Below are 13,374 nucleotides of genomic sequence, written 5' to 3' on the forward strand. Positions count from 1 at the left end.
TATGTTGACTTGTTTTGTGCATACTAACTTCTTTGCTTTCTGTTAATGAACATGTTCCAGACTTCGCCTAAGCTGAGATACTGATTTTTATTTGGCAGTTTAAAGTTAGGAGCACATGGTCACCTGCAAAAAACAGTATCACTAGTTTGGGCATATATAAATTCTGGTCTATAAGGTAGATACTTATGTTATTTATACGTAGGTTACTTGAAATTTAAGTTAATGGGGCGAGAAGGTATCCTTGTCGGACTCCCCATCTCAGTTGGGAAGTCATTGGTGTATTCTCTCTTCTTACCATGCCTGACTTTGGCTGTTTGATAGTGGAGGCATAACAAAGGCAATTGGTTTGGCATTCCCTGGTGTTTCAGTGCAGTCCAAAGAAAGCCTTAGTACACCGAGTCAAATGCTTCCTCAAGGTCAATTAATAGGTCATACTCTCCTATGTATGTTTGGCTCTTATCGGGAAGAGTAATATAGCTTTTCAATCTTTCAAGGAAAATGGATGATAGCTGGATCTGTATGGGCGTCTTTCTTACAAATGAGTACAACTATAGCTGACACGACAAGCTTGGGACATAGCCACTGCAAAGACTTAACATAATACCAGGGGACATAGGTGCACTAAGGTTCGAAACATATCTGAAGGAACTCTTTCCCTCTATCTGGGCAAGTTGCTTTGTTTCTTTTTTGGCTATATATCGAATGTCTGACCTCTTCAGTGGTGAAAACCAGATCCAAGGATTCAAATGAATCATACGTCTGCTGTCAGGTGCGGTGAGTGACTCACCGGCCACCCTTCCCCTGTCAGATCGATACCAGATATCTGCCTGGTCCGAACTGCACATCGGGTCTGGTGTGGCGGGGGTGAGCACGACTTCCTGGCCATGCTGTGATTAACTCTAGTCCTCTGCCCCGGGTCCTTCACCGGTCGTGATCCGTTCCAGGGAAGGCTCACGGCAAGGAGTTCACCGCATCAGTAAACTGGCCTGCTGCTCGTGCACTGCTGCGGTTGTCGGCCTGAGCGCCTCCTGCCTTCCCTTGAGGCCACCTTCAGCAGCGTGCCCGATCCGGAAAGCACTGCAGGACGAGGGCCATTGGTGGTTTTAGCAGTGCGCATTAGTGACGGTGGGATACTTGTAGTTTCTCAGTGGGTAGGAGTCCCTAGGCACAGAGATTTCGTCGGTGACGGTGTCCATCCATTTTGGATATTATTCTTTTTCAGGACACATGAGCTCACTCAACACGGCACCTCTTGCACCCTGTCATAGAAAATGAAGCAGGACTTCTGTGAGGAAGGGCTCAATGCTTAAGTATGGTCCACCTTATCTTCTAAATGGAGTGTCCATCTTGCAGTGATTAGAGTGGAATCATTTTTTTTAAGCATCTTCCTCCATATATTAATTATCACATATCATTGGTCTTCCATTCATAATTATCTCTAGTTTGCTCTTCTTCGCCTCACCCCCATCAGGTCAGTTTTCGTCTATATGCTCATAAATCCCATTACCTTTGGCTCTTGATTAAAGGGGACTGTGTCTCTTTAAGTCCATAATATCCTCTTAATTTTTAACTCTGGTGCTAACAGTAATTCTTCATCAGAAGGAACATGTAAGCCCCCTATCCGGGTGGCTCCATCTCAGTCTCACAGAAAGCAAGAGCAGTTGATATCTTGTAATAACAAATCTGGCCTTCCCGGCCCCTTCTTTTCAGTCGGTTGTAAATTATTCTCTCAGTCAAGGAGACTAATGCTCTGAAAGCATCTGACAATACATTAGAGCAGGAGGACTTCAATTCCTTTAGAATTATATATCTTCCCAACTAGTCTAAGAACACTTCCAATAACTTAAAACACACATTTCTCAAATCCCACCCAGACGCTCTAATCTCGGACCCTTACTTCTGTGCAAAAAAGGAGCTATAATATATTTTCATATATTCTACACCAAATGAAGAGCACAATGGAGGAAAGCGTTGCTCTCTTGGCTCCTGATCACTACTTCCAGCAAAATACCACATGGGCTCAGGCTCTCAGTAGCTCCCTCTCTCGCTTGCAGAGGATATGCAACTATCACACTATATAATAACAGGATTATCCTCATCCAATCCTCAGACCGCAACCTAGGTATTTTTGATGAAGTCTTCTCTATCATCAAAACTCTTTACAGGGAGTGCAGAATTATTAGGCAAGTTGTATTTTTGAGGATTAATTTTATTATTGAACAACAACCATGTTCTCAATGAACCCAAAAAACTCATTAATATCAAAGCTGAATATTTTTGGAAGTAGTTTCTAGTTTGTTTTTAGTTTTAGCTATGTTAGGGGGATATCTGTGTGTGCAGGTGACTATTACTGTGCATAATTATTAGGCAACTTAACAAAAAAAAATATATACCCATTTCAATTATTTATTATTACCAGTGAAACCAATATAACATCTCAACATTCACAAATATACATTTCTGACATTCAAAAACAAAACAAAAACAAATCAGTGACCAATATAGCCACCTTTCTTTGCAAGGACACTCAAAAGCCTGCCATCCATGGATTCTGTCAGTGTTTTGATCTGTTCACCATCAACATTGCGTGCAGCAGCAACCACAGCCTCCCAGACACTGTTCAGAGAGGTGTACTGTTTTCCCTCCTTGTAAATCTCACATTTGATGATGGACCACAGGTTCTCAATGGGGTTCAGATCAGGTGAACAAGGAGGCCATGTCATTAGATTTCCTTCTTTTATACCCTTTCTTGCCAGCCACGCTGTGGAGTACTTGGACGCGTGTGATGGAGCATTGTCCTGCATGAAAATCATGTTTTTCTTGAAGGATGCAGACTTCTTCCTGTACCACTGCTTGAAGAAGGTGTCTTCCAGGAACTGGCAGTAGGACTGGGAGTTGAGCTTGACTCCATCCTCAACCCGAAAAGGCCCCACAAGCTCATCTTTGATGATACCAGCCCAAACCAGTACTCCACCTCCACCTCCACCTTGCTGGCGTCTGAGTCGGACTGGAGCTCTCTGCCCTTTACCAATCCAGCCACGGGCCCATCCATCTGGCCCATCAAGACTCACTCTCAATTCATCAGTCCATAAAACCTTAGAAAAATCAGTCTTGAGATATTTCTTGGCCCAGTCTTGACGTTTCAGCTTGTGTGTCTTGTTCAGTGGTGGTCGTCTTTCAGACTTTCTTACCTTGGCCATGTCTCTGAGTATTGCACACCTTGTGCTTTTGGGCACTCCAGTGATGTTGCAGCTCTGAAATATGGCCAAACTGGTGGCAAGTGGCAGCTGCACGCTTGACTTTTCTCAGTTCATGGGCAGTTATTTTGCGCCTTGGTTTTTCCACACGCTTCTTGCGACCCTGTTGACTATTTTGAATGAAACGCTTGATTGTTCGATGATCACGCTTCAGAAGCTTTGCAATTTTAAGAGTGCTGCATCCCTCTGCAAGATATCTCACTATTTTTGACTTTTCTGAGCCTGTCAAGTCCTTCTTTTGACCCATTTTGCCAAAGGAAAGGAAGTTGCCTAATAATTATGCACACCTGATATAGGGTGTTGATGTCATTAGACCACACCCCTTCTCATTACAGAGATGCACATCACCTAATATGCTTAATTGGTAGTAGGCTTTCGAGCCTATACAGCTTGGAGTAAGACAACATGCATAAAGAGGATGATGTGGTCAAAATACTCATTTGCCTAATAATTCTGCACTCCCTGTATTACTTGGCATCGAAAATGTCCCCTCAGAAGGCAATCTTGACTCCCCAGGAGTCCTACAGGATCCCACAGAAGTGCCCTCTAATAACTTATCCGTATTAAGTGCTTCACTCCCCACCCCCACTTTTGCTCCCCCATGGTACGTGATGCTCATTACACCAAATCACCCCCACCAACTTTTGAATTTGAGTCCATATCCATGAACGTACATACTAGACCAGACCACGTCCTTACAGCACCTCGAGAGCAGCGATCACAGAGATACATAACCACGGAAATAATCATATCACCTTAATGATCCCTTGAACTGATGAATACTCCCTTGGCAACACTTTGAATGCGCTCAGGGTGCTTCCTGCACCCCAATTGAGATCTCCCTCTATGCTTGAAAACCCAAAACTGGATAGTTCCATACGACATAAGACCCCAGCACACCCACTTAACCAGTTCACAAGCTCTACACCTTTCACCCTCATGCCTCACTTTACCCTAAATTTGACCTCCACCCCACTGACTCTCCTAGGCCAGCAGCACACTAACACCAAAGTCTTGAGCACCCCCCCACCTCATGGATCTCTGACCCAAAACACAACCACCTATGCTCATTCTTCACTTGAGTCCTGACTGAACGAGTTCACACATAACCTACAACTACTGAAGATAAATCTAAAAGCCTATTAAGCATCTCTTCAGAACTGGCGAACAACCGAAGATGCAACAAAACTCCTGTGAAGAATAGACACATCCATGTTCTAGATAATATCTGTCGATCTAAAGCGACCTCATCAATCGCTACACCCTCCAACTGAGATGGAAAATGACACCTTACCCCAACGCACAGACTCGACCCTTCTGACTGAATGATCCTCTCTCTGATAGTGACATTCACTCTCTCCTACTTTCATATAATTCCACCGCCTCCGGTAACAAAGTTGATTTGATCGAATTCAAACTATTCTTACAAACCCACACAGAGAACCAAGATCCAATCATAGAGCCGTAAACATATCTAGCCTTAAACAAGTGCCCTTCACTCAATATACCTAATCTGTCACCAAACCATTCTTGAAATGCATGCTACTCAACTGCAAATCAGCAGTGCAACATGTGGCTGACATCATGCTTGCACATGACCTTCTTATCTTGACCGAAACATGGCTAAATGACTCCTCAACACCTATCCTTGACTTGCTAGTTCCACCTAACTATGACATCATAAGGCTAGATATATCCAGCAGACTAGGAGGTGGTACTAATTGCATACATCATAAAAATGTCTCAGTGAAACAGTCACATACCATTGCCCTATCCTCAAGTGAATACTTCAACCACCAGGAGATAACACCACATTCATAAAACAAGTCAAGGAAACCATATCACCAGATCTTCCTTGGATATTTCAACCTCCACTAGAACTACCCTTAAGACCCAGCTGCTAACAGCCTTAAATCCTTCCTTGAGGACCTCAACCTGACTCAATTCTGCGATAGTCCTACCCACTAATTGGGTGCAACTTTTGACCTTATCACTGCAAAAAGTAATACCATCCAAATGGAATCAATCATCCCTTGTGACTGGACAGATCATCATTGCAACACCTTCGGCATCTCAGAGCTAGAGAGGACAAAAAAGCTGCAACTAAAGAAACCCAAATACTGGAAAGGAGCATGCGTAACATATACCTGATTGATCTGCAGTCCCTCAGCAATAACATCTTGCCACTTCCCACAGATATGACAGATGTCCAGGCGCTCACTAACCTTGCGGAACATTCTTGACTCGATAGCACCTCTGCAGCTAAAAAGAACGTCCACAAGAGAATCCAAACGATGGTTCAACAATCGCCTAAATACAGAAAGCTGTAAGCTCATACTAGCTGAACGTTGGTGGGGACTCGCTCCGTCCCTTGAACACCTTAAACACCTGAGATCTCAGAGGAACAGCTACAACAAACACATCAGAAGTTTGATAGCAAATTTGTTTAGAAACCAATTAGATCATGGTAGAAATCGTCCAAAAAAATTGTTTGAGCTTGTCAAGCTACAATCCAACAGGCAACAAAAGCCTTCCCCTTTGGGGTCTATTGCACAACCAAACTGAGAGGAGTTTGCCTCCTTCCTCGTGGAAAAGACAAGAAATATTGAAAATGATTAGCGCTCAGCTAGAGAGTACCTGCCTCTCACACCTCATATCAGCACCCTCTGCAAACCCCCCACCCCGATTGGGGAGCCACCTGGTTGCTCAGTGCACCCCCCTAAAAACAACATGTCATGGAACACATTCAAAACCTTTGATGAAAGCGCAATTCTCAAAATACTTACAACACTAAAACTCTCAAAACATTTTACTAACCCTCTTCCAGCAAATATCTTCAGTGAGATCAAAATGTCCTTACTCCCTCTTTGGACCAAGATTGTTAACGCCTCACTTCTTCAAGGATCGATCCCCGACTAACCTCTAATTTTTCGACACTGGCGAAGCTTCTTGAGAAATGTTTCCATGTACAACTATGCAACCACATAACACATTTCAACCTCCTAGACCAATTCCAATCTGGTTTCCGTCAGAGCCACAGCACTCACACACACAGTTGATGATGCTGTAAAAATGTTGGATCAGAATGAATCTTGCCTTCTAATCCTCCTCGACCTCCCCTGCCTTTGATACAGTAAAACATGACAGCCTACTAGAACTACTTAAACGTAGGATGTCTTCCTAGTGCCGTCCTTAATTGGTTCGCTTTTTTTTTTTTCCACAAAAGAACTCAATGATTCACTGTAAATATGTCCTCATCTAACCCCACAGTGGTCACATTTGCTGTCCCACAGGGGTCCACAATTTCAGGAACTCTTTTCAATCTGTTCAGGGAACCTCTAACAGAACAGTTGAATTTATCTAACAATCACTATCACATGTATGCTGATGACACCCAATTGTACCTGAAAAGCTCTTACCCTGAAGATATGAGATCTCTCAACACAACCTTACAAAAAACTTAGCTGGCTAACTTATAACCGCCTCAAACTTAACGCTCTCAAAATGAAATTCTTCATAATCGTCCCACCCAATCACTTCCTGGACATCACAGAATAGATGAAACAACTAACAGCTCTTAACTGCGTACCTCACATTATTGATTCAACGAGATTTTCGGGAATAACACCTGACAAGAACCTAAACATGCAGGAGCACCTCAGCACTGCCACCAAAGCAGCAAACTTCCACATGAATATCATGAGAAAAATAAAACCTTTCCTACACCTGATGACCTCAAGTCAGCTGTTCAAGCCCTAGTGATCCCTAGGCTGGAGTATGAATGTGCAACCCTCAGCCACCTTCCCAGATCTAAACTAGCACCATTATGGGCCGCTCCTAACTCTGCTGCTAGGCTCATCACAGGAACTAAAAGAAACAATCACATCACGCCTGGTCTGAAATCTCTAAAATGGCTACCATATGGCGAGGATTCATTTGAAAATTGCCTGCAGGACCCACAAAGCTTTACACTTCGACACCCCAAGATACCTTGCACAAAAACTTGAGTTATCTGGTGGCTTGAGAGTATCCAGACCCACTAGTACCTTACTGCTGAAACCACTTAAATTCCATAAAAAGAAAACATACGACCGTCCCATCTCAGGTATTGCTTCTAGAATCTGGAACTTCATACCCCCCTGAAATCAGAATGAACCCCTCAATGGCTTCTTTCAAGAAAGAAGTTAAAAAGATACTGATGAACACATTTTTGCTGTAAATCTCATGTATTCTACTCGCCTGGACTTGGAGGTGTTTTTTTTTTTAGATTCGGTTTCACCCTGTTTTCGCTCTGGATTATGCTTTTGTTTATGCCACCCATTTGCTGAACATGGGTAAATGTATGTAGAGTGCTCGGATACTCACAAGGGTCACGTTTGCGCTATATAAAAACATTATTAATAAATAAATGAAGATCCTTCCTGTCTACTATTTGGAGGCCTGGTGTGTAGTTGATTCCTGGCTGATTCTTTAGTGCTGCACATTGTACTCTCGAGTTGATAGAGCATTTGGGGATTTCTGGGCCATCACTCAAATACAGGGTTTTAAAATAGGTAAGCCATTCACCTGTCCCCACTCATCGACGTAGGTTTGATGAACAGCCTTTAAATCACCAAGTGACCATCTTTCAGAATCTCCTGGTGTCTTTATCCTAAGGCGTTCATTCCGGACTCCCAAGCCCTGTTGCAAGCTTGTGTCTTTTGCTTTTAATCATAATCTTACGGTCTTTACTAAGGGTTTTCAGATCTGGTTCCCTTTCCTTACTTGAATGTCAATATCTTAGTGTTTCTGATAGTTCCTTTGTTTTTCAATTAACATTCTTCGCCAAACGAAGGCCCTTAGTGGTGCCGGCTTAGATAATCAAGTAATTTATGCAGGTTTTACAAGGTGCAAGTTTCCTGGTCGTTGTGAAGTTTACCAAGATTTGTGAAAGCAAATTTTCAAAGACTTTGACTACTTCTAGTACACTTATGCTTCCCAGATCCCGTACCACTTTAAACTGATTCTGTGACATATTCTTGACAACTGGATCAAGAGAGGCATAATTTTCTGGTCTCCGTCTTATGGCCCTATTTGTTTTTAATTCAGGGCCAACTCTGATGGTGCCACAACATGTTCTACATATGCAGCGGCCTCTTTTAGCCCGCACAGTGAAGGAGATGAAACAAGTAGATCATGATCACTTTCTACTTCAAGCTATATGACTATATTGATTATCCAAGGTCATGTTTCCATGTTTCTGAGTACACAGCTAACAGAACTGAATCGATTAGTGGCACTAAGTGTAACATCTGCTAGGACGTCTGACTTGGTGCACAAACTAAGAATGTGAAGTTCACCTTGAGCCATCACTGATATTAATTTTGTCGCTTGCTGAAGTTTAGGCTTCACTCTAAATTGGCCCTAGGGCAGTGTAGGAAAAGGGCTCCCATTTGTAGTCCCCCCCCCGCCTTTTTGCCTGATATTGATGCGGACTTGACTAAGAAGTGTGCTGGGACCCTGCTAACCAGGCCCCAGCACCAGTGTTCTTTCACTAAAAATGTACCATTGTTTCCACAATTGGCACACCCCTGGCACACACATAAGTCCCTTGTAAAAGGTGCCATTGGTACCAAGGGCCCTGTGACCAGGGAAGGTCCCTAAGGGCTTCAGCATGTGTTGCGCCACCCTAAGGGCCCCCTCACCTAACACATGCACACTGCCATTGCAGATTGTGTGTGTTGGTGGGGAGAAAAAGGCAAAGTCGACATGGCATCCCCTTCAGGATGCAATGCACACAAAATACTGACTGTGGCATAGGTAAGTTACCCCTCTAGCAGGCCTTAAAGCCCTAAGGCAGGGTGCACTATACCACAGGTGAGGGCATAGCTGCATGAGCAATATGCCCCTACAGTGTCTAAGTCTATTCTTAGACATTGTAAGTACAGTGTGGCCATATTAAGTATATGGTCTGGACGTTTGTCTAAACGTACTCCACAGTTTCATAATGGCTACACTGAATACTGGGAAGTTTAATATTAAACTTCTCAGAATAATAAACCCACACTGATGCCAGTGATTGATTGATTTTAAAAAAATGCACACAGAGGGCATCTTAGAGATGCCCCCTGTATTTTATCCAGTCCTTCAGTGCTGGACTGACTGGTCTGTGCCAGCCTGCCACTAAGATGAGTTTCTGACCCCATGGTGGGAGAGCCTTTGTGCTCTCTGAGGCCAGAAACAAAGCCTGCACTGGGTGGAGGTGCTTCACACCTCCCCCTGCAGGAACTGTAACACCTAGCAGTGAGCCTCAAAGGCTCAGGCTTCGTGTTACAATGCCCCAGGGCACTCCAGCTAGTAGAGATGCCCCCCCCACACCCCCCCCCAGACACAGCCCCCACTTTTGGCAGCAAGTCCGGAGGAGATAATGAGAAAAACAAGGAGTCACCCTCCAGCCAGGACAGCCCCTAAGGTGTCCTGAGCTGAGATGACCCCTGCCTTAGAAAATCCTCCATCTTGCTTTGGAGGATTCCCCCCAATAGGATTAGGGATGTGACCCCCTCCCCACAGGGAGGAGGCACAAGGAGGGTCTATCCACCCTCAAGGACAGTAGCCATTGGCTACTGCCCTCCAAATCTAAACACACCCCTAAATTGAGTATTTAGGGGCGACCCTGAACCCAGGAAATCAGATCCCTGCAACCTGAAGAAAGAAGGACTGCTGACCTGAAAGCCCCGCAGAGACAACGAAGACAACAACTGACGTGGCCCCAGCCCTACCAGCCTGTCTCCAGACTCAAAGACCCTGCACAGCGACACATCCATTGGGACCAGCGACCTCTGAAGACTCAGAGGACTGACCTGCACCTAAAGGACCAAGAACCCCCAGAGGACAGCGGCTCTGTCCAGAAACAACAACAAAGAAAGCAACTTTAAAGAGACTCTAACTTCTCGCCAGAAGCTGCAAGTCTTCTAAATCTGCACCCGACACCCCCAGCTCGAGTTCAGGACAACCAACACTGCAGAGAGGACTCCTAGGCGACACCAACGATGTGGTCACCCTGAGTCGACCTCCCTGCACCCCCACAGCGACGCCTGCAGAGAGGATCCAGAGACTCCCCCTGACCGCGACTGCCTGGTAACGAAGGAACCGGACGCCTGGACCAAGCACTGCACCCGCAGCCCCCGGGACCGAGAGGAACCACCTTCCAGTGCAGAAGTAACCAGCAGGCGGCCCTCATCCTAGCCCAGTCGGTGGCTGGCCTGAGAAGCCCCCCTGTTCCCTGCCTGCATCGCCAGAGTGACCCCCGAGTCCCTCCATTGTTTTCAAAGACAAACCCAACACCTACTTTGCAAACTGCACCCAGCCGCCCCTGTGCCACTGAGGGTGCGTTTTGTGTGCTTGTGTGTGTCCCCCCAGTGCTCTACAAAACCCCCCAGGTCTGCTCCCCGAGGATGCAGGTACTTACCTGCTAGCAGACTGGAAACGGAGCACCCCTGTTCTCCATGGCCACCTATATTGTTTGGGCCCTCCTTTGACCTCTGCACCTGACCTGCCCTGGGTTGCAGGTGCGGTGGTTTTGGGGTTGCCTTGAACCCCCAACGGTGGGCTGCCTATGCCCAGGAGACTGAACTTGTAAATGCTTTACTTACCTGAGAAACTAACAAATACGTACCTCCCCTAGGAACTGTTGATTTTTGCAGTGTCCACTTTTAAAATAGGTATTTGCCATTTTTACCAAAACTGTGTGTACTACTGTTTTAAATCAAAGTTCTATTTCTACCTGTGTGAAGTACCTTACAATTTATGTACTTACCTAAAATTTGTTCTAAAATAAATTAAGAAAATAATATTTTTCTATATAAAAACCTATTTGCCTGGAGTTAAGTCTTTGAGTGTGTGTTCTCATTTATTGCCTGTGTGTGTACAACAAATGCTTAACACTACCCTCTGATAAGCCTACTGCTCGACCACACTACCACAAAATAGAGCATTAGTATTATAGAATTGTGTCACTATCAACCTATAAGGGGAACCCTTGGACTCTGCACACTATCTCTCACTTTGAGATAGTATATACAGAGCCAACTTCCTACAGGCAGTCCCACATTATTTCCTCCTACAGCAGATCTATTTCAGTCATTGTGCGGTCTGGCCCAGTGTTAAAATCAACACAGAGTAGAATAATGTGGGTATCCTCTCAAGCATTATTTAATCTGGAGTTTATTAGTGCTTTTTATATAGAGTTTAGAGGAATCTTTGCTGATATAAGCTCCTAGGGACTCTGGGCAATGGAAATTTAAATTGAAATTTTGTCATTTTATTTGTTGTGGGCTACTGTCGAAAATGTGGTTGCTTCATGCTTTGCCTGCCAGGATGACAGAAACCCAAGTTGTTCAACCTTTCCTCAGTCTTCCTTTCTTGCACTTGGTTGCAGGGACATGGTAGGTGGTAAAGTCGACCATGTCAATTTCCTCGATCCTTTGATTCTATGTAATCTGTCCATGTTTTAGTCTAAGGTCCATGCATAGATGACCATTTGCCTAATGTTATTAAATCATAACATATGCAGGTCTGGTGGTGTGGTTTCGGTTGTCAAGATTGCGGTCGCACTCTAAGGCTGCTCCGGACCACCTCCAGCATCCGCAGGTTAAAGCAGCTTTAATTCACTCCCTACCCAGCACCTACTTGCGGGGATCAGGTGCCACCAGAGAGAGGGAACAAACACAGGGCACTTGTTCTTGCACGTAGCCCTGGCCGACAGCGGCCTGCCACACTGACATTGACTGCATCAAAGATAGCGACCCGCCTGGCTCGCCAGGCCTAATTGATAATGCTCCTGAAGGAGGGCCTCCATATCCCCCTGTATTTTGCCTGCCCTGTACTAGGGGCAGCCCTGCCTCACTATGGGAGGCCCCAGGCAACAAGAAAGGATACAGTGCGTTTGTGAGACGGTGGTTAATGTTTTTACAATGCTGATAAAGTTTAGCTGCACACCTGTCCTAATAAAGTTGCCTTTTGCTCTCACTTTGGTCTGTCCTTTCTATTCCATCTCGTCCCCAAGTAAGATTGGTGGGTGCTTAGCAATATGCACTAAAAACCATGCAGCATGCACAGGAAAGGGCTGCGAAAAGGGACAGCCTGCTCAAAAGCACTCACTACGTCTAGATAGCTGAATAGAATGGAAACTCTCGATGAGACACAGAAAGACATACACAGGAGGCAGTGTTAATTATTGATGGGTGAAATGAACATCCTACTCATCAGATGTGACCAAGCGGCCAACTGTGGAAGCAGGAGAGAGGCGTTCTAATCTCGGCTTTGGCACTTAGCTGCAAAATCAGGGAAATCTGGTGAGCTCAATTAACTTTGTTGTGCCTAAAATGCTATATGTAACATGTAATGCAACTGTATGTATATTATGAGTGTAACGTCAATATTTAAATCCCAACTTGATATATAGTATGGTCTACACACATCCATGGGGCTTGTACGGCGTTCCACTGCTCCCTATGATTTTGGAAACCTTTTCCACAAGCGTCCACAAGGTGGCAGTGTAGCCACGTGTTAAAACAGGCGAAAGTTATACATACGAGAGCAGGACTGACCTTTACTTGATCATTTTGCACAACTACTTCGCAATGAAAATTACCTGTCGTGACAGTCCAGATTGTTACAGTGAGAACTCACAAAGACAGTATCTAGTATATAACGAGAGGTTATTTAAGATAAAACTGCTTCTAATCAGCCAGTGTTGGAGAAATAGTACATTTTTAAAATCTATGCTCTGCTATTAAATAAACATGCACTGTCAAGGATCCAGCCAATTAAAACTGATTACTTGTGCAGAGATCACAATGCAAAACTGCAAAGGGCTAATGTGAAATCTCTGCCAAATACTGCGTTAAAAGAATAATATTTAAAATAAAACATAAATTATTCACCTACTATAAAAAGCCATTCTCTTTCAAAAGGGAAAGCTTTTTATTTTTCTGTTTATCTGTATTAGGGACATGTTGAAGTAGAATATCTGCAAAATAAAGATGGATTTTAAACAAGTGTCAAAAATAATTGGAGCATCGCAGATAAAATATATCTAAATCTTCTCTGAATCACCAAGAATGTCCATCTCCTCCCT

The 13,374-nt window shown here is 44.3% G+C and overlaps 1 protein-coding gene across 6 annotated transcripts in view; it reads right to left on the reverse strand.

The window, feature by feature from the left end:
- The window catches only part of SETD4 (SET domain containing 4), a 111,897-nt gene that overhangs the window by 19,228 nt on the left and 79,295 nt on the right, over positions 1–13,374 (reverse strand). For 5 of the 6 annotated variants that reach the window (XM_069202513.1, XM_069202515.1, XM_069202510.1 and 2 more), the window contains one exon: positions 13,185–13,266. In XM_069202513.1, coding sequence (XP_069058614.1) covers positions 13,185–13,266 — 82 coding nt within the window. Of the gene's footprint in view, positions 1–13,180; positions 13,267–13,374 lie in introns of all 6 variants that reach the window. The other variant, XM_069202516.1, reaches the window with a different exon arrangement.

This window comes from Pleurodeles waltl, chromosome 8, assembly GCF_031143425.1.
Source record: "Pleurodeles waltl isolate 20211129_DDA chromosome 8, aPleWal1.hap1.20221129, whole genome shotgun sequence".
In the NCBI taxonomy this organism is placed as follows: Eukaryota; Metazoa; Chordata; class Amphibia; order Caudata; family Salamandridae; genus Pleurodeles; species Pleurodeles waltl.